The 26,846-nt window shown below is 44.5% G+C and overlaps 1 protein-coding gene across 2 annotated transcripts in view; it reads left to right on the top strand.

Moving 5' to 3' along the window:
• The window catches only part of LOC141172343 (carnitine O-palmitoyltransferase 1, liver isoform-like), a 42,850-nt gene extending 19,272 nt beyond the window's left edge, over positions 1–23,578 (top strand). The window contains exons 1-5 of one of the 2 annotated variants that reach the window (XM_073656451.1): positions 1,437–3,775; positions 5,124–5,276; positions 5,360–5,473; positions 5,791–5,883; positions 21,004–23,578. In XM_073656451.1, coding sequence (XP_073512552.1) covers positions 3,605–3,775; positions 5,124–5,276; positions 5,360–5,473; positions 5,791–5,883; positions 21,004–21,099 — 627 coding nt within the window. In that variant the 5' untranslated portion in view covers positions 1,437–3,604 and the 3' untranslated portion in view covers positions 21,100–23,578. The other variant, XM_073656452.1, reaches the window with a different exon arrangement.
• The last annotated feature ends 3,268 nt before the right edge of the window (positions 23,579–26,846 follow it).

Below are 26,846 nucleotides of genomic sequence, written 5' to 3'. Positions count from 1 at the left end.
TTTTCAAGGTTTTACAAGGTCCATACTTATTCTTCGGCTGACGCCAGTCTTGGACGGAAGGTCCTGCAGGCTGCAGTTGCCGAAGTCTGACCTAGTCTGTGACTATCTTCGGTTCTCCCACCCAAGGGACTGCTTTGGGACGTCCCATGGTCCTGAGTCCCCCAATGAAGCGATAGAGAAAGAGGGATTTTTGGTACTCACCGTAAAATCTTTCTTGGAGCCTTCATTGGGGGACACAGCACCCTCCCTGTGTTTGGACATATGTCCTGTTGGCCCTGTTGGGCATCTCATTTAGTTTTTTCACGGTTGTGCCCCGTTGGGCATTACATAGTTGATTAACTTGTGCTTCTCCTACTGCTCTAGCCACTAACTGGTGAGCTTGGTGCCTGTAGGTGGGTGCATACTCCGGAGGAGGAGCCATTTTCCTTTTTTTTTTGCATAGTGTCAACCTCCTAGCGACAGCAGCATACACCCATGGTCCTGTGTCCCCCAGTGAAGGCTCCTAGAAAGAGATTTTACGGTGAGTACCAAAAATCCCTGCAAGCTCTGCAGGATTTGGGAATGTTTAGCTTGCAAAAAAGAAGACTGAGAGGAGACTTAATAGCTGTCTACAAATATGTCAAGGGCTGTCACATTGTAGAAGGATCATCTTTATTCTCATTTGCACAAGGAAAGACTAGAAGCAATGGGATGAAACTAAATGGGAGGAGACACAGATTAGATATTAGAAAAAACTTTTTGACAGTTAGGGTGATTAATGAGTGGAACAGGCTGCCACGAGAGGTGGTGAGTTCCCCTTCAATGGACGTCTTCAAACAGAGGCTGGACAGACATCTGTCTGAGATGATCTAGTGAATCCTGCTTTGAGCAGGGGGTTGGACCAGATGACCCAGGAGGTCCCTTCCAACTCTACCATTCTATGATTCTATGATTCTATGATCTGGTGGAGAAAGCGGCTTTCTTTCTGACTTTAGATGACAGCGAGCAGGGACTCCGCACAGATGACCCAGTAAACTCCCTGGACGCCTATGCCAAATCTCTACTGCACGGGAAATGTTACGACAGGTCGGAAATCAACTTTTAACTCTAATCCTTGGGTGCGAGAGGAGGGACAACCTTCTCCCGGGTCCTCTAGACTCTGCCTGACCGGGCATATATGAAGCGATTTGCTTGGGTCAGGAGACTCGGTGGTCGGATGGAGTCTTCTGATCTGAGGATGGTCCATGTTTCTTAGGCTTCTGAGCTATTTCAAGCAGGCTATAGACGCACTAAAAATGTTAGATGGCAATTTTTTTGATCTGTTCTCCTCTTGTACCCCTGTTAGGTGGTTTGACAAGTCCTTCTCCTTTATCATATTCCAAAATGGAAAAGTGGGACCAAACGCTGAACATTCATGGGCGGATGCCCCCATCATTGGACACATGTGGGAGGTAAGGTTAAAAAATGAATACCTAATCATTAATCCCATACTCCAGTTAGTGTCACCAGACTTCACAAGGCAAGCTGTGTACATTGTTAAATAGGCCTTATGAGGCTGGTGTATTTATTATGAAAATCCTTGTCTGAATGGCAGTATAATGCTTTTTTTGAAAATTTAAAGCACCACTCCGGCGTTTGTTTTTTTAATTTCATCCTCAAAGTGGTATCACTAATGTCTGATCTTTGCCTGTAGTAAAATACGTATTTACTTCAAATATCGGAGAAGTCTCTTAACAGCATTCCAGTCTCTTTGGCGCGGTTTTTCCACATATCTACAAAGGATTCCAACTGTTGTTGTGATATCCGGTCTGGTCATAGTTGATATGTATAGAAGTGCCCCCACTACCTGACGATATTTCTCATTGTTAGGCAACAGGTCATCTTCTCCTTCCAGCTTCAGGTAGGATGGTTCCATTGGGGTTGATATACCTTTGGCCTCTGACATTTTAAACTGATTCAGAATCAAATTAATTTTTGCACTTTGGTTTAGAAGAAAACTTCCATCTTCCTCTCTCTGGATTTGGATTCCTAGATAATATGTCACACTTCCAAGGTCTTTTGTTTCAAAGTGCTGATTCAGAATTTCAGTCATTTTTCCAATTTCTGCGTCGTCTTGATGAACAACAATCACGTCATCCACATATAAGAGAATATACATCCACTTTCCATCTGTATATTTTGTGTATAAGCACGAATCTGCTTGACCTCTTTTAAATCCTTCTTCCAACAAGACTTTATTCATCTTGGTGTTCCATGCTCTTGCTGATTGCTTAAGACCATAGAGAGATTTTTGTAGTTTGCAAACAAGATTCTCTTCACCTCTTTTTACATAACCTTCAGGTTGAGTCATGTATAAGTCCTCCTCAATGTCACCATTTAAAAAGGCAGTTTTTATATCCAAATGCCTGACATACATCTTTTGTACAGCAGCTACAGCTAACAAAGCTCTGAACGTGGTCTGTTTAGCGACTGGAGCAAATGTAGCATCATAATCTTCGCCATACTTTTGAGAATATCCTTTTGCGACCAACCTTGCTTTGAATCTGTGGACTTCATATTTGGTTTTGAAGACCCACTTGCACTTGATTGCCTTTTTGCCCTGTGGTAGCTTGGTGAGTTACCAAGTTTGGAGTTGATGAAGCGATTTGATTTCCTCATTAGCGGCATCGATCCACTTTGTTCTTTCATGGACAGGTAGTGCTTGCATTTCATCCCATGACTGCGGCTCTGACTCAGGTAGTGTCTTGACAATGTAGGATAGACGTTTAGCTGGTATACCTTTATTTGATCTTGACGATCTCCTGATTTCAGATTCACCTGATTTTTCTGTTGTTCCTTCATTAGTTGAAGAATCCAGCCAGACCTCTACATCCTCCTTGTTGCTGTCTTGTAATTGTGACTTCAGCTGGACTACTGGCGTGATGTCACAAAACTTGGGTGATGCAAAGTTCTCATCAATCACTACATCTCTACTTATTGTGATCTTGTTTGTTTCTGGGTGTAGAATCCTATAACCTTTCTGGGTTTCGCTGTAGCCTACCAGGATACCTTCTTTAGCGTGAGATTCCCACTTAGTTCGCTTTTGGGGATCTGTGACTCTGGGACTCAGGTACATCTGGGCCCATAACCTGTTAGCAGAGGATTAATCCGCGTGACATCCAGAGTTTAGAACACAGAATGTAGGTTTATTCATATCCAGCATAGGCACAGCATGGAGTCTGGTGTTACTGCAGCATGAGGAAATCAAAATACATATATAACAACAACACAGGAAGAGAAGGAGGGGGCATCCAGTCTGTGGGAGTTTTTTTTTTTTTAACTAAACTTTGTTAACAACCTCACAATATGCACAACATATGAAACAGCACAGTAGTTGTTGCAATACACATATAGATTAATATGTATTATTCCAACACAAGGTCTTCGCTAGACTAGTCCTGAGACATTAGCATAATGCAAAAATAGCAATGCGTAGAGACATGCAGTTATAGGGGGCTACGGCAGCTGACAGATTCCCTTTAAGGAACTTAGTAAGGTCTCATTCACAAGTGCTAATGGCAGCTATATCCTGTAGATTTTTGTCAGTATTTGCCGTGATTTGAGAAGTTGGAAGTTGAGGATTCCTATGTATACAATGCATGACTTGTATAACAAACTTTTTATTATAACAAAATTCTGTCTGACCTATGAAGCTTCCATGACGAGACTTTTCAGAGAAGGAAGAACAGAAACCGTGCTTTCTTGTACTATAGAGTCCTCAAACTTCGTCAAGACCATGATGGAGCCATCTAAAACTGTGAGTATCCAAAAAAGCACTGGAGACCTCCCTGTACATAAGCCAAAAGTGTTCTTATGTCACCTTTCATCCATTGGAGGCCGGAAGAGCCTCCTTTTTGCCTCCTTTGGTAGACTTTTCTTTTTTTCCACCTATATGGAATAATGTAATCAGCAAAGTAAGTGACTGATACATTCACCTCGCTGTCGAAGAGGAGAACCAGGAATTTTTGTCCAGGAGCAGCAAAATGACTAGAAGCGTCTGACAGCCACAATGGTGTTGTGCCCAAAGCCCAACAATATCAATACTTACCTCCTGCAAGTACTGCCGTTCCTGAGATGTTGGCACTGCTATTCCCAACAAATATTGATGAGCTGAAGCCAAACAGCAGGTGCTGATTAGCTGCAGTGGTCACCAATGTAACCTGCCCGGAAGAGCTGCATCAACATTGCAGAGGTGCTGGGGGCTCTTAACTTATGACTACTACATAATATTATGGTATCATGGAGCAGGAATACAATTACATTTCAAGGGGTTGTCCACTACCTTTATATTGAGGGCCAATTCTTGGGAAAAGTGGGATTCTGACACCCCGGAGCTCCACCCGATCAGTTATCGTCTCCAGCAGTGGATGGATGTGAACAGTGCATAGAGCAGAAGACCACAGCTTCACATACTGTGGCTGCTGCCGGGTACCACGGATCAGCTCCCACTGATCTGCAGAACCTGTACACTGTTTAGATTCGGCCACTTCTGGAGGTCAAAGCAGGTGATCGGTGGGTGTGACAGGTGTCAGACCCATACTGATCTTATATTAATGATTATGCCTAAGGAATAGTGCACAGCCTGCTTTATTGGATCCACATTCGCCTTGCTCTTAGTATATGTTGCTCTAGTTAGCCATCAACTGACCGTAAAAGGGGTAAATATTTATCCACAAGAGTTGGTGCTAATTGATTCACACATCCCAGTAGATCGTTCACGACAGAGGTCAATGGCTGGTGGACGGAGCAGAAGAGCGGCCTTATCCTGACGTGCGCCGCTGCTCTTCTTTCGATTAACTGGCCACAATGATGATGCCAGGATGGCTACTAAAAGAAGAGCCGGTGATGCCGGGAGGTATGAGGCTGTCCTCTCGCTCCCATCCAGCAGCAACTGACCTCTGTCTTGGCCGATGGACTAGGATGTACAAATCGATTTGCACCGATCAAATGGACCTGACTATTTGAAATCCATCCAGATGGGACAGAGTCCCAGTTACCATGGTCTGTGGGACATCTGGTCGTATTTGAGCACTTGGCATCGACAGCTTGACCCGCTGCTATGGATCTCACAGCCATTCTCTATTCTACATCCCTCCCGCTAATAGAACGAAGAGAGACTGAAACTTTTCAGATCGGCCGCAGAGAAGCACCAGTTGCTCTACAGAGACGCAATGACCGGGGCTGGGATCGATCTTCACCTCTTCTGTCTCTATGTAGTTTCTAAGTACCTTGGCGTGGACTCCCCTTTCCTGAAGGAGGTATGTGATACTGATAGGTGGAGACTAACCTCTCAGTAGACTCACGGTCTTATTAAGTGATTTGTGACGTCAATGACTCCTAGGTTCTCTCTGAGCCCTGGCGCCTCTCCACCAGCCAGACGCCTATTCAGCAAGTGGAGCTGTTTGACTTGGTCAATCACCCAGAATACGTCTCTTGTGGCGGCGGCTTTGGACCTGTAAGTAAATTTAAATTATACATATCTATAGATTCCTGGGTTTTAGGGCCTTAAACCCTTGCACCCACTATGGTACAGAGCTGTCGACTGTCAATGTAGCCCACCTCCAGTGAGAAGACGGTGATTCTAGTAACCCTTCCCCTTCTACACCGCACTCGCTGGAAATAAAAGACCACCTAAGCCAGGACATGTCTGTTGTTAGTGGCCAAAGTAGAAACTGCAATATGGTCATTTTCCAGGCTCTTGTGTATCGAATAGTAGCAGGAAATAATGCTTCTAGTGTCCGCTGTCTCTGAGTCCATTTCCTGTTTTTCCAGGTGGCCGATGTTGGATACGGGGTCTCCTACATCATTGTTGGTGAAAATCTTATCAACTTCCATTTGTCCTGCAAATTCTTCAGCCACGAGACAGTGAGTTATTTGGGTTGTCCGCCATAGAGTGTCCTCCTTCTGAACCATCCCACATGTTCCAGCTTCAGGCGTCCAGTGCTGACATCCATTTTTACTCCGAGATTTCCAAATGTCTCCACTCTGATTTCTAACTAAAGACCCTAATAAAACATAACTTTTAATCCATATGATTTAATAACGGAAAAGACCCTATTTGTTAAAAACACATATTGCTGCGATAAGGAGCTGAATTTAAGCAGGTATATCCTGAAATGTTTCACCACAAAGGGGTCATCAGGGGAATGAGGCTTTCATTACAGCCTATTTCCCTGATGACGCCTGTGTGGTGAAACATTTTGAGGAGGCTAGCAGCTGTTCTGCAGTTCTGTCTTATTCCTTATAGTCATTGTTTTATACCTACTATATTGAACCATTCCTCATCAGTTGCATTTTCTAGGTTTCGCCACACCTCTGGGGTTTCGTCCATTATTTTCAATAGGCTTTATATTTTTGGCTTGTAACGTTACAGGAGTGTTTGATTGGCTGTGTTTTGTTTTCTAACCTTTTTTTCCTACCTTTTATTCTATTAACATAACCAAACTATTTTCTAATCTACTGATACACAATTTCCTGCTTAACTTAAAGGGAACGCCATTTTTACCTATCTTTTTGAAGTTCATAAGGGTTTTGGTTTGCGAGGTCAGGTTGAAGGTCCCGCACTGTTTAGCAGGACCGTGATGTTTCGCACAGCACCCAACACCTCTGGGGTGATTTGGTAATTTTTTTATAATTTCTGAAACCGACCTAACCGGTGACCGTATTCACTGGCTCCTAATAGCACATACACAATATAGGCCTATTACATGAATGGTGATCCTGTAGGCCACTCTCAGACTGTGCAATATACTCCATATAATGGCTGTATTGACCTCTCGGACCATGGGAAGTCCAGATGTTGCAGCCATCATACAGGCACTAAAATGTGCCCATATTATGACTCAAAAAGCAGACAGGCACATTTACAACCAATGCACAATCAGGTTTAAGAGCTTTACCATGGAGCCGCTTACTAATATTTCTATCTGCAGCACATCTGTGAAATTCATCTAAAGTTGGCCAACCCCTTTAAGATTGAATTCCCCTTTTAATTTTGTAAGAAATCTTTTCTCTTGCTTATTATACAGATTTGTTTTGCTGGATAAAGGGAATGTTTCATCAGAGAAAGACCTACTGTTTAAATCAGATTTTTATCTTAAATGTAGATTATTATTTTTTTTTAAATCTTTTTTTCTGTTTTTTTTTTTGTTTCACAATCTGTATTTTTTTTTTTTTTTTTTTTAAATCTTTTAATTTTCACAATGCATTGAAGCATGTAATTAACATGGGCAAAGGTCACTGTGAAGAGAGGGGGAGGAGGTGAGCTGTGACATCACCTATTGTGAATATTGGATCCTGTGTTATTAGCTGTGTATTGAGGTGTTACTTGTCATTTTATTCCTGCCTGTGATGATAATGAGACTTCTGAAAGTCTTCTGTAAAGATCAGGAAGTATGAGTCTAGAATAGCCCCGGTGGCCAATATGAAAATTGCAAGGTTTCTAATTTTTTTTTTAATACAGATGTTAAATGGGAGAAAAAGATGCATTAATAATGTGATTGAAATATATAGGTAATTTTCTAATACATTTCCTTTAGCAGCCATTGAGCATTTGCTTTATTACAACGGAAGATGTAAAAATACAAACAACTGTTTCCGAACTTCGGCAGCATTGGCCATAGGACCGGAATCTGTGATTTGACGTTTTTCCAAATACACCAAATCTTCTATCCAACATTCACTGTCTGAATGCGGACTGTGGTGCCGCGGGTCAGTAGACTCACAGCCGGTCTTATCATCGCGGTCTTTCCCCCACTGTGAATGTTAGAAAAGTGAAAGCGGCCTAATGATGCCATTTCAGAACTTTTTCTAGGCAATCAGTAATGTAAAATACATAGTAATTAATTTTCTCTATTTTTTATGTATTTTAGACTCTTTAAAATTAATTTCCTTGAAGGATTTTTCCATCTTTTACTATCTTAGACCCATTTTTTGTCTATAGGGGCTGCCATCCACTTTAATGTCTTTGTTTCCTATGGGGATAAGCGGAGCCGGGGTGTCTGATGGCTGCTTATCCTTCACCGTCGGCGTGGAGGCTAATAGCTGACAATCACTTTGCTGACAGTTGTTGCATAGTTACAGTAGGATTGGTCAGAAAAAATGTGGCTGACTATATTTATTGGAAGACTCTGCCTTTCTCTTTTTGACAAATTTTCCAAAATTGGGGCCAATTGCAGTTTATACACCGGAATCAGGGTGTCTAATCAGGATAAGAAACTGGAGACGTCGTAGGGTTAATGTCGTAGTTATACTAAATATTTTTCTTTATTGCGAAATATTAAGAAATGATTTATACTTGATCCAAAGCCAAAAAACGGGTAAAAGAAGAAAGTAACAGTCTGGTTTTTGCTGTGTTTTTTTTGTGGCCTAGTCCCTATCTATGATTTCTACTGCTGATATTTTAGGTTTCTCTTAATTTCTACCTTATTTTATTATCTCTTACTTGAGCGTTGAACCTTTCGTTCCCGTCTTACTGAGTTGAGATACCGTTTTTGCTGTCCGTAATTTCTCTCTTGCACCATATGACGTTAGATTGTACCCTGTACAGAGCATATATGCTATATCCCACGCCAGGACAATGTGACACCAGTGGTGGTGCAGATAGTGCTTTCACCAGTGACACCAGCAATGGGCATCCAATCATGTCATTATAGACTAGTGAGGGGGTAGCCCATCGTTTCATTAGTGACATCAGTCAGTGGGCACCCAATCATTTCACTAGTGCCACCATTGAGAGGACAGCTTATCACTTTATATGACACTAGTCAAGAGACAGCTTATTACTTTACTAGTGACATGATGCGGCCTATCCTTTCACTAGTGACACCGGTGAGGGGGCGCCTATCATTTCCCTAGTGACACCGGTGAGGGGGCGCCTATCATTTCCCTAGTGACACCGGTGAGGGGGCGCCTATCATTTCTCTAGTGACACCGGTGAGGGGGCGCCTATCATTTCTCTAGTGACACCGGTGAGGGGGCGCCTATCATTTCCCTAGTGATACCGGTGAGGGGGCGCCTATCATTTCTCTAGTGACACCGGTGAGGGGGCGCCTATCATTTCTCTAGTGACACCGGTGAGGGGGCGCCTATCATTTCCCTAGTGATACCGGTGAGGGGGCGCCTATCATTTCTCTAGTGACACCGGTGAGGGGGCGCCTATCATTTCTCTAGTGACACCGGTGAGGTAGCGCCTATCATTTCCCTAGTGACACCGGTGAGGGGGCGCCTATCATTTCTCTAGTGACACCGGTGAGGGGGCGCCTGTCATTTCTCTAGTGACACCGGTGAGGGGGCGCCTATCATTTCTCTAGTGACACCGGTGAGGGGGCGCCTATCATTTCTCTAGTGACACCGGTGAGGGGGCGCCTATCATTTCTCTAGTGACACCGGTGAGGGGGCGCCTATCATTTCTCTAGTGACACTGGTGATGTGGCAGCCTATCCTTCCACTAGTGACACTGGTGAGGGGGCGCCTATCATTTCTCTAGTGACACCGGTGAGGGGGCGCCTATCATTTCTCTATTGACACCGGTGAGGGGGCGCCTATCATTTCTGTAGTGACACAGGTGAGGGGGTGCCTATCATTTCTGTAGTGACACTGTTGAGGGGGCGACTTATCCTTTTACTATTGACACCGGTGACGGGGCATCCTATCATTTCACTAGTGAAACAAGTAAGGAAGCAGGCTATTCTTTCACTAGTAACAATGGTGAGGAGGCATCCTATTTGTTTCTCGAGTCACACCGGTGAAGAGGCGGCCTATCCTTTCTCTAGTGACCCTGGTGAGGAGGCGGCCTATCCTTTCTCTAGTGACCCTGGTGAGGAGGCAACCTGTCCTTTTATTATTGACCCCGGTGACGGGGCATCCTGTCCTTTTCACTAATGAAACCAGTGAGGAGGCAGGTCTATCCTTTCGCTAGTGACAGTGGTCAGAGGGCGACTACCATTTCTGTAGTGACACCAATAAATGGGCAGGTTCTCATTTCACTAGTGACACCGGTGAGAGGGCAGCTATTATTTCACTAGTGAAGGATGACCCATCATTCCACCAGTGATGATAATGTGTATGGGGTCCTGTTGGCTTTATTACAGTGCTCACTTGTATTTCATTCAGAGCTGTATAGGATCTTACATTTCCTCCAGTTATTTAGTACTGCCATCCACAATGTACGGCATTACTAACTCATGTCACTCCACTCATCCACTTCTCATTTGCTGCCATATTATATAGGACGACTTTACGGTAAAAGATATTTAATGTCATCGTGCTATATTTGATTGCACTCTGGAGAAACCTATGGAAAGGTTTTAGCATTAGTTTAAATATGTTTCTTTATATATTTTACGCTTTTTTTTTTAATTACATTCAATTTGCTTATCGGTGTACTTTGCATTTTGTTCTTGTTGAGAAAACATTTGTATATTTTTGTTTTTGCCATTATCAATGCAATTTCAATTTGGGAAGGACTTGAGGGCAATAAAAAGCCAACGTTTAGCGTGTCGTGTCCTATAAGTGTATAAAAGGGTGTAATGTGCCCTCTACTGTGAATAATACGGAGAATACAAGTCCCCTGACCATATAACACCAAGTTCTGGAAATACACTGAGCAAAAATATAAACTTAACACACTTTTGTTTCTGCTCCCATTTTTGATAAGCTGAACTCAAAGATCTAAGACTTCTTCTATGGACACAAAAGGCCTTTTTCTCCCAACTATTGTTCTCAAATGTGTCTAGATCTGTGTTAGCGAGATCTTCTCCTTTGCTGAGATAATCCATCCACCTCACAGGGGTGGCATATACAGATGCTGATTCGAAAGCAGGATTACTGCACAGGTGCAGGGTGGACACAATAAAAGGCCACCCGAAAATGTGAAATTTTACAGTTTTGGAGGACCTGGGAGGAGGTCAGAAAACAAGTCAGTATCTGGTGTGACCACCATTTCCCTCACGTACCTCAACACATCTCCTTCACATAGAGTTGATCAGGTGGATGATCGTGGCCTGTGTTGGTCCACTCCTCTTCAATGGCTGCAAAGTTGATGGATAGTGGCAGGAACTTGAACACGCTGTCGTATATGCCGATCCAGAGCATCCCAAACATGCTCAATGGGTGACATGTCCGGTGAGTGCATCTCTGTGCATTCACCAATAAAATGTACCAGTGTCCATAACAAACGCCTGCCCATACCATAACCCCACCGACAACATGGGCCACTCGATTCACAACGTTGACATCAGCAAACTACTCAACTCCACCATGCCATACTCGCAGTCTGCCATCTGCCCTTTACAGTGAAAACTGGGATTCACCCGTGAAGAGAACACTTCTCCAACTTGCCAGACGCCATCCAATGTGAGCATTTGCCCACTCAAGTCTGTTACGACGACGAGCTGCAGTCAGGTGGAGACCCCGATGAGGACGACGAGCTGCAGTCAGGTGGAGACCCCGATGAGGACGACGAGCTGCAGTCAGGTGGAGACCCCGATGAGAATGACGAGCTGCTGACAGGTGGACACCCCGATGAGAATGGCGATCTGCAGTCAGGTGGAGACACCAGTGAGGATGACGAGCTGCAGTCAGGTGGAGACCCCGATGAGGATAAGGATCTGCAGTCAGGTGAAGACTCCGATGAGGATGACGATCTGCAGTCAGGTGAAGACCCCGATGAGGATGACTATCTGCAGTCAGGTGGAGACCCCGATGAGGATAAGGATCTGCAGTCAGGTGGAGACCCCGATGAGGACGGCGAGCTGCAGTCAGGTGGAGACCCCGATGAGGATAAGCAGCTGCAGTCAGGTGGAGACCCCAATGAGGACGACGAGCTGCAGTCAGGTGGAGACCCCGGTGAAGATGGCAATCTGCAGTCAGGTGAAGACCCCGATGAGGATGACGATCTGCAGTCAGGTGGAGACCCGATGAGGATAAGGATCTGCAGTCAGGTGGAGACCCCGATGAGGACGACGAGCTGCAGTCAGGGGGAGACCCTGATGAGGACGAGCTGCAGATGAGCTTCCCAGAGAGTGTTTCTGACAGTTTGTGCAGAAATCCTTTGGTTGCGCAAACCAATTGTTGCAGTGGCTGGTCTCAGACGATCTTGGAGGTGAAGATGCTGGATGTTGAGGTCCTGGGCTTGTGTGGTTACGCGTGGTCTGAGGTTGTGAGGCCGGTTGGATGTACTGCCAAATTCTCTGAAACACCTTTGCAGACGACTTATGGAAGAGAAATTAATATTCAATTCACGGCAACAGCTCTGGTGGACATTTCTGCTGTCAGCACACCAATAGCACGCTCCCTCAAAACTTGCAACATCTGTGCCATTGTGCTGTGTGATAAAACTGCACATTATAGAGCGGCCTTTTATTGTGTCCAGCCTAATGCACATATATAATAATCATGTGTCTAATCAGCATCTGGATATGCTACATCTGTGAGGTGGACAAAAGCAATTCATCACCTATCCACTGGATAAATGCCTAATCGCTGGAATGCCCATCATTCACGAGAATGAGGGTTCTGACCCCCTTATTCTTCCTCCTTTTATTGGATGGAATGAAGCGCCATGGTCATGTATCATTGCTGCGGTCTCAGTTGTTAGAATGCCCCTTTATTTTTATGGGAGATGAGTGGTCAGTGACACAGCTGACCTTTTATCTAACCTCATATTGAGACAAAATGCCTTTTAAGGGTCTCCCAACCGGAACCCAATAATCTTATTGTTAGAACCTTGCTCTTAGGTTTTTTTTCCTTTGCTGGTCACATGACCTTGTTGGCCTATTTAATCCTGCTCCGCCCTTCTGGCTTTGCTGGACTTCATTGTATATCTACTTTCTAGCTAGCCTGTGCTCTGTGTCTTGCTCTGTTAGTTTGCTTGGTCTACTGACCTCTATGTTCTATATATTTTGTTTGTTCGTCTGTCTGCTACTATTTCTGTTAGGAGGTGTCCCATATTCCTCCCAGTCCTTAGTACTTGTAGGGATTCCTTCCCCACATCTATAGTTTTCTTTGCAACCTAGTGATACATGCTTCAGATCAGTGGATAGTTTTTTTTCTGCTTTGGGACTATTATATGATGATCCTGACCGTGTCGCATCAGCTGAGACTGAGTTGAGACGTTTAAAACAGGGATCAGGTAATGTGGAAAAATATTGTACTCATTTCCGTCGTTGGTCTACTCAAACAGGGTGGAACGATTCTGCTCTGAAAAGTCTATTTCTTGCTGGGCTCAGTGAAAGGGTTAAAGACCTGCTAATTGCTTATCCTACACCTGAAGATTTGCAACAGGCTATGCAATTAGCTATACGGGTGGATAGGCGACTGCGTGCTAGGGTTAATGAGAGCAAATCCTCTGCTATGTCAGTTTCTGGTTATGAGAATGTGTGTACTAACGGTGGCACCTCACTCTCAAGAAAAAGACCGTCGATTTTCTGAAGGCTTGTGTTTCTATTGCGGAAAATCTGGTCATTTGATTAAAGGCTGTGAGCTTCGTATGAAGAAAGAAAAAAAAATGGTCAGTCACGCCCGTATTGCCTGTTTAAATTCCAAGGGTATATTTTCAGCTGCTTCCACGATTGCTCAGAAAAAATTAATGGAATTTCGGGTGTTTGTTGATTGCGGGTCTACTCTGAATGTAATTGATGGGGGATTCGTGGAAAAACTCAATTTAGAACCTGAACCTTTATCATCCCCCATTGCTGTGGTTTCTGTGGATGGTTCCCCTTTGAAGAATATTACTCTCAAGGTCTGTGAATTTCCTCTCACTATTAATGGTGTTCACCATGAGAAATTGGATTTGGTAGTGTTGAATAACTTGCCTTCTCCAGTAATATTGGGATTGCCCTGGTTAAAATTTCACAATCCTGTACTGGATTGGTCTACCAGTGAAATTAAATCCTGGAGCCATAAATGTTATGACAAGTGTTGTAACGGGCGTATTGCAGCTTTGGATAGGGGAGAATTGCCTGTTCCTATTCAGGATTTTTGGAGAGTTTTTTCTGAGAAGGAATCGCAGGTTTTGCCTCCCCATAGAGACTATGATTGTTCTATTGAATTTGTCCCTGGAGCGACTCTTCCTAAAAGTCGTTTATTTAACCTTACTATTCCTGAGAGGAAGGCTTTGGAGGAATACATACAGACAAGTTTGGCCGCCGGTCACATTAGGCCCTCTAAGTCTCCTGTGGCGGTTGGATTTTTTTTTGTAAAAAAAAAGGATGGCGGTTTACGTCCTTGTCTGGATTTTCGTGAGATTAACAAAATTACTGTACGCAATCCTTACCCACTGCCATTGATTCCTGATCTGTTTAACCAGTTAATGGGGGCCAAGTGGTTCTCTAAAATTGACCTTAAGGGGGCATACAATCTGTTGCGCATGAAGGAGGGTGACGAATGGAAGACTGCTTTTAACACTCCTGTGGGTCATTTTGAGAATCTGGTTATGCCTTTTGGTCTTACTAATGCTCCTGCATTTTTTCAGAATCTGATTAATGACATCCTTAGACCTTTGATCGGCAAAAATGTGGTTGTGTATTTGGATGACATTTTGATTTATTCGCCGGATCTGGAGTCTCATTGGCGGAGCGTGCGTGAGGTATTACAGTTATTAATGGACAATTCGCTTTTTGCTAAGCTGGAGAAATGTGAGTTCGCTGTACAGAGAATTAGTTTTTTGGGCTAAAATTATCTCCAGCAAAGGTTTTGAGATGGATCCGGTTAAGGTTCAGGCTGTGCAGGAATGGCCTAGGCCTATTGGTTTGAAATCGATACAGAGGTTTTTGGGTTTCGCCAATTACTACAGAAAATTCATAAAAAATTTTTCTAGTATTGTCAAACCTCTGACTGATCTCACCAGGAAAGGTGCTGATGCGGTTCAGTGGTCTTCTGAGGCCATTGAAGCTTTTGTGTATCTCAAGGAGAGGTTCACCTCTGCTCCCATCCTTATGCAGCCTGATGTGACTAGGCCGTTTTTGGTTGAGGTTGATGCTTCCTCTGTGGGGGTTGGCGCAGTATTGTCTCAGGATAACGGGGATGGATTACATCCCTGTGCCTTTTTTTCAAAAAAATTTTCGGAGACTGAACTGAATTACGATATTGGTAATCGGGAATTATTGGCTATTAAACTCGCATTTGAACACTGGCGCCACTTCTTGGAAGGTGCGGAATTTCCCGTTCAGGTTCTTACGGATCATAAAAATCTGATATATCTTGATGCTGCCAAGCGCCTGAATGCCCGTCAGGCTAGGTGGGCACTGTTTTTCTCGCGGTTTAATTTCTCCGTTACTTACATCCCTGGTACTAAGAATGTTAAGGCGGATGCCTTGTCTCGCAGTTTTTCTCCCATAGTCGGTGCTGAGAAAGAGGAGAACATTTTACAAGAAGGTGTTGTGATAGCTGCTTTGGACTCCGTTTTGGAAAATGAGATTCTTAAAGCACAGGAGAATGCCCCTTCTAACACTCCTCATGGGAGGTTGTTTGTGCCTGGGACCTTTAGGAGAGATTTGTTTGTTGAGTGTCACGAATCTCGGTTGGCAGGTCATCCCGGAATCTCTGAGACCAAGAGACTGGTGGGTCGCAGTTTTTGGTGGCCTGGATGGCAGAAGGAAGTCATTAAGTGGGTGCGTCAATGTACTATATGTGCTAGATCTAAGTCCTCACATACTCCTGCTGCGGGGTTGCTTTGTCCTTTGGAGGTTCCCAGTGCTCCTTGGACACATTTGGCTATGGACTTTATAACTGACCTTCCCCCCTCTGAGGGTTTTACTGTCATCTGGGTGGTCGTGGACCGTTTTAGCAAGATGTGTCACTTGATTCCTTTCGTCAAACTGCCCTGCGCTAAAACTCTCGCTAAGGCCTTTGTCAAGGAAATTGTCAGACTTCATGGCGTTCCTACTGACATTGTTTCTGATAGGGGTCCTCAGTTCGTGGCTCGTTTTTGGCGTGCCTTTTGTGATAGGTTGGGAGTTCATTTGTCGTTCTCGTCCGGATATCATCCTGAATCTAATGGCCAGACAGAAAGGAAAAACCAGGATGTTGAGCAGTTCTTGCGTTGTTTTGTGGCAGACAATCAAGAGGGGTGGTCTGAGTTTCTGCCACTTGCTGAATTTGCTCTGAACAATCATACATCTTCTTCTGCTGGTTGTTCGCCTTTTTTTTGTTGTTCTGGGAGACATCCGTCGTTTGGGTCGTTCTCCAAGTTGGGATCTGCCGTGCCTGAGGAGGAGAATTTTTCCGGTGATTTGGAGAGAGTTTGGACGGATGTGCGTGGTAATCTTCAGGAGGCCAACAGAAAATCTAAAGACTACTTTGATAGGAAACGACAGGAGGTTTTGTTCGCTGTTGGTGACATGGTTTGGTTGTCCTCTAGGAATCTGCGGTTGAGGATTCCTTCTAAGAAATTGGGTCCCAAGTTTGTAGGGCCCTTTAAGGTGCTTCAGGTTGTCAACCAATCTGCTGTTAGGTTGGAGGTTCCTACCTCCTGGAGAATTAATCCGGTATTTCATGTCTCTCTGTTGAAAAAAGCTGTTGTATCGGATTGTGACGCCTCTGCCTCTGTTCCTCCGGTGGTGGAGGACGGGGAATATGAAATTTCTCGCATCCTTAACTCTAGACGGTATAGAGGTAGTTTGCAGTATCTTGTGGCCTGGAAAGGTTTCGGTCCCGAGGATAACTCTTGGGTGAGGTCAGATGATGTTTCCGCGTCCAGACTTATCAGAGCGTTTCACAGGAGATTTCCTGATAAGCCTGGTCCTAGGGGATCCGGAGGATCCTCTTAGAAGGGGGGGGTACTGTTAGAACCTTGCTCTTAGGTTTTTTTTCCTTTGCTGGTCACATGACCTTGTTGGCCTATTTAATCCTGCTCCGCCCTTCTGGCTTTGCTGGACTTCATTGTATATCTACTTTCTAGCTAGCCTGTGCTCTGTGTCTTGCTCTGTTAGTTTGCTTGGTCTACTGACCTCTATGTTCTATATATTTTGTTTGTTCGTCTGTCTGCTACTATTTCTGTTAGGAGGTGTCCCATATTCCTCCCAGTCCTTAGTACTTGTAGGGATTCCTTCCCCACATCTATAGGTCTCCGTACAGACTAGCTTAGGACTTTAGCAGGTCTGATCGCAGGATCAGGTTCCCTGTTACATCGTAGGGATTAAGCTGAGTTCTATCGTAGGGACAGATCTCCTCTCTTTCCTTAGCTCTGGTAGCAGAACATAACACTTATAGACATATGTAAGGCTGTTGACTTAGGGCCATGTTCACATTAATCGGATTCAACACCGATTTTTATGGATACGGCACAGAAAATCAGACATGACAATAGGGTTAAAGGCAGCCATATATATTACGTTGTCTGGATGCGTCACCCATCTAATGTGTATGGGTGGGCTCATGATTCTCCCCTTATAGGTGATGTTGGTGGAGAGAAGGATCCAGCGTGTTGAATATCAACAGTTGATCCTTTCGATTAGTGGGGAGGTAAATCGTGGGCAAAAATTTCTTTATGAGGGAGATGGCTGTTGGTCTAACGCTATCTAATGTGTATAGGGGGCTATAAATTGCACATCTGCCAAAGATATCCATGGGTCGGTTTGGATTTATCCATCCTATGTGCACAAACCCGTAAATGTGCATATTCGGTCTAGGGCTACACACTCTTTGTGGTGAGGTTTTCCAACTTTATTTGGAGGAGAGCACTGCGCTGGACTGATCTTTCATACTCCCTCATCAAGCAGATGTTAAAGGGGGTTTCCACTACTGTGATATCGATTATCTATCCTGGGAATAGATCGTCATATCAGAGGAGGTCCGTCACCAGTTAGCGTTATCGGCTCTAAAAGCGGCTGGACCTTGACAGTGTATAGAGCTGGTAACAGCTGATCGGTGGGGGTGTCTGACCCCACTAATCTGATATCCTGAGAATAGGTCATCAGTATCATAGTTGTGGAAACCCTTTAACGAATGGTCACATCTCCATTAGAATTAGGGTGCGTCCAATTTGGACGATGGTCCCATACTTACCCCCAGCCCGCGCCTCATTACGTGTGACATGACAGAGTGTGGATGTACTTTAACATAACATATGGTGAAGAGACCACCCATACTGTGTGACTGACAGTTTATTGGATGTAGAACAGGGATGAGATAGCAGAAGTTACGGTTTCGGGGGAAGGTTGCACGATGGCTCTCTGCTCCTGGATGTTCTCAGGTAGACGTTCTTGCTGCTCCTTAGCACAACTCCCCTGAGATAGAAATGATTCAATCCTCGTGTCGATGTGGAAGACCGTTTTCTGCACACTCATCAGTAAACTGCTCACGGTCTCGAAGTGCATAACAATTTGGGCTGTGCTTTTCCTGTAAAAAGTACAAGATGTTGTCATAAGGTGGATAGGACCAGAAGATCTCACTACAAGAAGATGCAAAATAAAACAGGGAAACATTGAAAAGACTTCTGCAAAGTTATCCAACCAAAACCAGTGGTGCACTGTATCCTCATGACAACACTTATTCTCCTTGATTTAGTTGGCCTTATAATAAGGTCATTATTATATGTATGTATGATGACTAGATCCGATCCAGTGGCCAGGTCAATATCCCGTGGCAGCTGGACAGGAGTCCTGTGGATCACCTCCTATCTGACTGCATCTTTGGCTCTCTTGATTAAGCGGTCTGGTGCGACATCATTTTTGGAGTGTGGTGTCGTGCCAGGCCGGCTAATCTAAAAAAGATCCGTAGTTGCCTACAGGTAAGAGGTAGTCACAGAATACTAACCTGATCGCCTGGACCAGGGTCCTGCAAATTTATTTGCTCTTCTCTAGTCCCTAAGGTTAATAAAAGAAAAAAACACCAGAGTGCCGAACAGGAAGTGCTGCCTTGTGGACATTGGAAAAGAAGCTTCACAAGGCTCCAAGGTCCCCCAATATACGTTAGATGAAGTTCAGATGGGCTCGACAATTTTGGAGGAACTGAAAGACCTGACAGATGAGATAGAGAAGGATCGAGCGGTTGGAATGTCAATCCCCCCGTCCTGTCATTTTCACAGGCGATAAGCGGCCGCCAAAAGTGTCTTGCAGTTCTTTTCTCCTCTTGAGCGCTCACGAGTGTGAGGGAGTCCAGAGCGATAGATATAGACCCAACTACCATTCGTCCAAAGTTATTTCAAGTGTATGGCCAGCCTTAGTCTCGTGAAGAGATTGTCCCATAGGGTAGGTGATAAATATAGGATCACTGGAGGTCCAATAGCAAGAGCTCAGATCCTAAAGTCTACTGTGTGATTGGAGCTGAAGTACAAGTTGATGTCCACTGCTCTACTCACTGTCTATGGGAACGGTGGTCGCCCATGATTCTACTGCTCTAAAAGACCCATGCAAGTGAATAGAAAGTGGTAGTCACACAATTTTGGGACTTCCATTCTCCTAATCGCTCGGTGTCCTCAGAGGTTGGCCTCCTACAAATTATATCATTTATCACTTTTTTTTTTTATAGAGAGGTGATAAATGTTTTTGGGACAACTCCTGTAGTTAGGATTGGCTATCAATGGGTGGAGGTCTAACCTCTGAGACCCTTGCTATTCGGTACGATAAAAGGTGCAGTGGCAACCAAATACTTCATCCTTACCGTGAAAGGTAAAATCACATTTTAAGACCTAGTTGAATAGGAATCTGGCTGGTACACAGCCCTAGATGTGTGGCCTTATGTGACCAGTCCACTGAGATCACCTTGAGTTGTCACGTACCTTATCTCCTCTATCGTAGCCATCAGTTTGGTCATGTCCTGCTTCTCCACATCTCTGCTGGGCTCTGCTGTTTGCTCGACGGTTTCCAGGCTACGCTGCTGATCTTTTAAACCGAGGCACAAGGAGACCATATTTTGGCTCATATCTCTCAACAGAGCGGTCTTGTTAATGGATTCTACAGTCTGTAGCAAGCCTTGCAGAGAAGACATGTCCTTCAGGATTTCATATTTCAGGTTCTTCAGGTTATCTCTTTTCCCATCGACGTCTCTTAGCTTTTTAGTGATGCAACTTAGTTTATCCTTTAAGAAAATGTATGAAATACCCATTAATACTGCGAATAAAAGTAAAATCGTTCCACCTCCTTAAAGGGAACCTGACAGTAAAGTCATGATGCCTGAACCATGGACAGCATGAATCAGAGTTTGGCTGCGTGATTGCAGCCATGTATGCTTACAGTATTTTGTCTTTTTTAAAAACACATACTTTGAGAAGCTGGACAAGGACTATGGGAGCCATTCATCAAAGTGTTTTCTGCAGAATACTGGCATAAAACACTTTGAAAAGTTGCAAAATGTGCGATTTTTGTCATTTTCACACCAGTTTGAAGCAGCTCCGCCAACATGGGCAAAGGTGGGAAGGCAGCGGGGCTACACCAGATTCTGTGCCAAATTTATCAGTGTCATAAAATGTTTACTAAGTCTGTCGCATCATAAAAAATAGGATGGTGGCAAATTTCGCAACCTTTTGGCACAAAAGCCATCATATGTTCCACCCACATTGTTTTTTCTATAATGCTAGCGAGAAATCATCATGTAAGACATGTTTTTCTGCAATAGCCATAATAGAAATACAGGTTTTCCTTTTCTAAATATATAAAATTCCATTAGGCTCTGCTCATATGTCCATGATTTATGTCCGTTTTTGGCATCATAAAAACGTAAACTTAATGATACAAGATCCTTTCATTTGAAAGAGAATGCAAGGGTCATAAAATGTCTTCCCTTCGCCTCCTTTCCATCTGCTATCTGTTTTTAGCCGGATCAAAAAAAACGTAGTCTGTAGTTTTTAAACTGATCTGTTTTTCTTTTAAAGATTAATCCGTTCAAAACCGGGAAAGTTGGTTTTCATGTATCGCATTTTGCATCTGTTTTTGCTCCATTCGTAACAGATCCAATTTTTTTAATATTTGGATCTGTCACAAATGGATGACAACTGGACATGTGAACACAGCCTAAAACTGAACATCCTCTCATCTCCGCCTACAGGAACAGACATTACCTCCAACTGATTGCAGATGTTATCCAGATCCTCCACATCTTGTTGTCCCTGCTCCATGTTCTTGCATAGTTCTGCACTTTTAGTCTATAACCACAAAGCAGGAAAATAAGTTTTGAGAGAACCATAAAACTTTAAAAGTATGCCACAGAGTATGTCTTGAGTTTAAGGAACCATATAAGAAGCAATGAAGGGTGGTAGGGCCTAGTACCCCTATATATAATTGAAGACAGTCTGAGAGGTCCCCATTGGCCCTTACTCTAGCCGTTGGGGCCTTATACAATAGCATGATCCACTTAATAAATTTCTTTTAGTACAGTTCAGATATATACAGTGAGGAAAATAAGTATTTGATACACTGCTGCTTTTGCAAGTTTTCCCACCTACAAAGAATGAAGAGGTCTGTAATTTTTACTATAGGTACACTTCAAAAAAAATCCAGAAAATCAGATTGTAGGAATTTTACATAATTAATTTGCATTTTATTGCATGAAATAAGTATTTGATACAACAGAAAAACAGAATTTAATATTTGGTACAGAAACCTTTGTTTGCAATTCCAGAGGTCAGACGTTTCCTGTATCTCTTGACCAGGTTTGCACACACTGCAGCAGGGATTTTGGCCCACTCCTCCATACAGATCTTCTCCAAATCTTTCAGGTTTCGGGGCTGTCGCTGGGCAACATTGAGTTTCAGTTCCCTCCAAAGATTTTCTATTGGGTTCATGTCTGGAGACTGGCTAGGCCACTCCAGGACCTTGAAATGCTTCTTATGGAGCCACTCCTTATTTGCCCTGGCTGTGTGTTTCGGGGCATTGTCATGCTGAACGACCCAGCCATGACCCATCTTCAATGCTCTTACTGAGGGAAGGAGGTTGTTGGCCAGAATCTTGCAATACATGACACCATCCAACCTCCCTTCAATACGGTGCAGTCGTCCTGTCCCCTTTGCAGAAAAGTACCCCAAAGTATGATGTATCCACCACCATGCTTCAGGGTTGGGACGGTGTTCTTGGGGTTTTAGTCATCCTTCTTCTTTCTCCAAACACTTAGAATGGAGTTGATACCAAAAAGTTCTATTTTGGTCTCATTTGACCACATGACCTTCTCCCATGCCTCCTCTGGATCATCCAGATGGTCATTGGCGAACTACAAATGGGCTTGGACATGTGCTGGCGTGAGCAGGGAGACCTTGCGTGTCCTGCAGGATTTTAATCCATGACGGCGTAGTGCGTTACTAACGATAATGTTTGAGACTGTGGTCCCAGCTCTCTTCAGGTCATTAACCAGGTCCTCCTGTGTAGTTCTGGGCTGATTCCTGACCTTTTTCATAATCATCCTTAACCCTCGAGGCAAGACCTTGCGTGGAAGGAAGATTGACAGTCATCTTGTGTTTCTTCCATCTTCTAATAATTGTGCCAACAGTTGTTGCCTTCTCACCAAGCTGCTTGCCTATTGTCCTGTAACCCATCCCGGCCATGTGCAGGTCTACAATTTTTCCCTGGTGTCCTTAGACAGCTCTTTGGTCTTGGCCATGGTGGAGAGGTTGGAGTGTAATTGAGTTTGTGGACGTGTCTTTTATACAGGTAATTAGTTCAAACAGGTACAATTACTACAGGTAATGAGTGCAGAGTAAGAGGGCTTCTTAAAGAAAAACTAGTCTGTGAGAGCCAGAATTCTTGCTGGTTGGTAGGTGATCAAATACTTATTTCATGTAATAAAATGCTATTTAATTATGTAAAGATCATACAATGTGATTTGCTTTTTTTTTTTATCACAGGTGAAGTGACCTACGTTAAAAATTAATATATACACACACACACACTCCACACTATTGAAGGCCTTAGTAGCATCCAGAGAGAGAATAGCTTTATTTCTCACGTCTGCCTGGGACGTTTGCAGATTTAGGAATAACCTACGTAGATTAATGGCTGTTGATTTCGAGGGCATGAAACCAACCTGACCAAGGTGAATTACCGATGTGATTATCGTACTTGGACATCCGCCGAGAAATCTGGAAACAATGAACTCTTTTTCCCATCAAGACTAATCTCCGGTCTCTTCCCTGGTTTCCGTAATATAATATCTCGGTCTTTATAATGAAGGTTTTTAATCAAGGTAGGCCGAAGAAGTCTGCCCACTAGTCCCAGCCTCGTAAAGACCCTGAGCGCCCTCTCTACCGCAAACAGATGAGTGAGTGATTCCTTGCCAAAGGTGACTAGAAGACATTTCTCAAAGAAACTGTCTGGATCTCCCCCTTCCACCTTGTCCGGTTCCCCAATCAGTCTAATTTAATTACATCTTTGGTGATTTTCCATATCATCCACCTTGGCGAACAGTGCCGACACAGCCTGTGTATGATTTTGGAGGAAGAAGAGAAGACATTTGTTGATGTAAAAAAATATATATACCTTTATTAAACATATCTTAATTAAAAACCAATTCAATCGCAAAAGGAGTATTTGACACCAATGGCCGTGTACAGAGAAAAACGGACGTATCAAACATCCAGCCCTTTTGGTATACCAATACAGTCGATGATTAAATTTACATGCTCCAATCCATACTACCACTCAAGTATTCCCACCAGTCTAGGGCAGTTTGTAAGCCATATATGATTAAATATGTTGTGTATAGAGTATATAGCTACCTTAATGCAGGGAGCCGGGAGCGTACCAACGGCTGGATGGTGTAAATCCACCCCAACGCGCGATTTTGAATATCTCTACAGATAGGAGGAGCAGCATCCTCCAGCGTGAGGCGCTCCGCCACCTTATGGACATCATGCCGTATTATGGAGATAGTTTCCTGAATGTGGCCTATCTGGCCTGTCAGTGTAGTAAGTGTGGAGTTGCCTACATTAACAGCATTAAGGACAAAAAGCAAAGAAGGTGATTACCCCTCGGGGTACACTCTTTTCCCTTGGGGGGGGGGGGGGAGGTCTTCTCCCCTCCGGGGGCTCTTTTTGGGGCAGAAGGGGGAATGTAGCCTAAGCATTATGTTTTTTTGCAGCATTTCCACAACACTGTCACTGCGGATTTCTGTGGCCGGAATTCTGCCTGTGGGACAAGCCCTTAAAGGGGTTGTCCGGCCTTAGGGTTCAAGTCTGCAGTCACTCTATGTGACTGTTGACTTGGGAATCCTCATAGCACACACAGTGCTCACTGTAAGGATTCTCCAGTGCCGGTAGCAGGAGGTCATGTGACCACAAGTATGAGATTTCGAGAATCCTGACAGCGAGCACTGTGCGCACTCTAAGGATTCCCAAGTCTGCAGTCACAGAGACAACCCCTTTAATCTGCAGTTTGTTAATTTACACTGCAGCTTTTCACAGTGGATTACGCAGTTTTCACACCTGCCGCAAATCTACATCAAAATCTGTGACAAACCCTTTTGTAACACATCCACGGCAAAATCAGCAGCAGAAAATTTGTACATGTGAGTAAACAATTGAAAGGCATTTTTAACAACTTCATGGATGATGAAGATTTAAGAAAACCTACACACTTATTGCCAATTTTATATAGATAGGTACAGGGGTGTAACGATTGTGGTCACGACCAAAACCGGGCGTGTTGGTGGGGGGCCAGCCGACGCTGGCGAATATTTCAGGTAGAAGTGTGTCCTCGGCCGCACACTCAGCTGAACTGTAGGCCGGGTCCATGCGATGCAGAGGCCAGCAGCTGACATCGGCGTGCATGTGACTGGGAGCGAATGGCAGTGATGTCATACGCTCCCATCGCTTGCACGTTGAAGTCAAGTGCCGGTGTGGCACCCTGCTGTTCACAGGTACCACAGTACCCAAAAGGGTGCATGGATGGACTTCTCCACAAGAGGCCCTCACTACAAACAGACACCTCCACCCTTCCACCTCATTCCACCAGAGGGAGCCCGGATAGGGATATATATATATGGAGGGTGGAGCCAGGCAGTCAGTTTAGTTTCAGTCAGAGAGCGTGCTGACGTTGAGAGCAGCGAAGACGCAGCACGTCTGCTGCTGTGTTCTGAGGGCCCCGAGTGTGGCCGGAGGCAAAGAGGAGTTGAGGGGGCAGAGGAGCATCATAGGCTCACCCCAGAACACAAACCGGGTACTGTGTCCGCGCCTACAGGGTTCCTTTATACCCAGTAGGAATCACCGGCATACCAGGAGGACAACAAGTCTCTGGCCGACCTGAAGCTAGACCCATCACAGGACCAGGAACCACGAAGGCCCCGGCGCCCAGAGATAGTGGTTGCCAGCGGTCCTACTACCAAACGTCAGGTGAAGGAACAGCACGACACATAAGCTAGGCCCAGTTGCAGGCTGGCCAGGAGCTTAGAGAGAGGGAAACACGGACCAGGAGGCTCTATACCCGCTCACTGGGGAGAAGTCCTGAAGTGCACCCTTCTTACCGAGTACCCTGGACCGTACCTGACATCCGCACCGGTAAAAGTATTGAAGCAAATCCCCTGTCTCTGTCAGTTACTCCTGCTGCGCCATCCCGACTGCACTACAAGCCCCAGCATCACCACCCACCATCAATCTCTACACTGCCCTGAGGCCCGCTCCACCTGTGGGGAGCTGTTCCATCCTAGCTGCCTATCAACTGCCTCAGAGGTCTGCAGCAGCGCTGGTACAAATTACCAGAAACCACAGGCATCACGATCAAACTACAAATCCCATATAAACAATCCCCTTTTTGTTGACCGCCCTGGGCCACTGACCGGGCCAGCCACTGTGACATATTCCCCCCAGCATCCATAGGCCCGGACACCGAGTACCCCACTGCCCTGGGGGCGTGTCACAGGCTGCAGAAAAGGACGTCGCACAGCATGGGAGCGGATGGAACGTGAGTAGAATCGAAAACAAAAATTCTATGTATTAAAGAACAGCAGCAGAACGGGGGACACATACCAGAATGGGGGATATATATATTGGGATGGGGGACATATATACCAGGATGGGGGACATATATACCAGGATGGGGGACATATATACCAAGATGGGGGATATATATACCAGGATGGGGGATATATACCAGGATGGGGGACAGATACAGCTCTGGCAAAAATTAAGAGACCACTGCAAAATCTTCAGTTTCTCTGATTTTTCTCTTTATAGGTACAGTACAGACCAAAAGTTTGGACACACCTTCTCATTTAAAGATTTTTCTGTATTTTCATGACTATGAAAATTGTACATTCACACTGAAGGCATCAAAACTATGAATTAACACATGTGAAATTATATACTTAACAAAAAAGTGTGAAACAACTGAAAATATGTCTTATATTCTAGGTTCTTCAAAGTAGCCACCTTTTGCTTTGATGACTGCTTTGCACACTCTTGGCATTCTCTTGATGAGCTTCAAGAGATAGTCACCGGAAATGGTCTTCCAACAATCTTGAAGGAGATCCCAGAGATGTTTAGCACTTGTTGGCCCTTTTGCCTTCACTCTGTGGTCCAGCTCACCCCAAACCATCTCGATTGGGTTCAGGTCTGGTGGCTGTGGAGGCCAGGTCATCTGGCGTAGCACCCCATCACTCTCCTTCTTGGTCAAATAGCCCTTACACAGCCTGGAGGTGTGTTTGGGGTCATTGTCCTGTTGAAAAATAAATGATGGTTCAACTAAACGCAAACCGGATGGAATAGCATGCCGCTGCAAGATGCTGTGATAGCCATGCTGGTTCAGTATGCCTTCAATTTTGAATAAATCCCCAACAGTGTCACCAGCAAAGCACCCCCACACCATCACACCTCCTCCTCCATGCTTCACGGTGGGAACCAGGCATGTAGAGTCCATCCGTTCACCTTTTCTGCGTCACACAAAGACACGGTGGTTGGAACCAATGAT

This window comes from Phyllobates terribilis, unplaced genomic scaffold, assembly GCF_046119375.1.
Source record: "Phyllobates terribilis strain yellow unplaced genomic scaffold, ASM4611937v1 Scaffold_12__6_contigs__length_324123572, whole genome shotgun sequence".
Taxonomy (NCBI): domain Eukaryota; kingdom Metazoa; phylum Chordata; class Amphibia; order Anura; family Dendrobatidae; genus Phyllobates; species Phyllobates terribilis.
The sequence above is the reverse complement of the archived record's forward strand: the minus strand, read 5'-3'. Positions and strand labels throughout refer to the sequence as shown.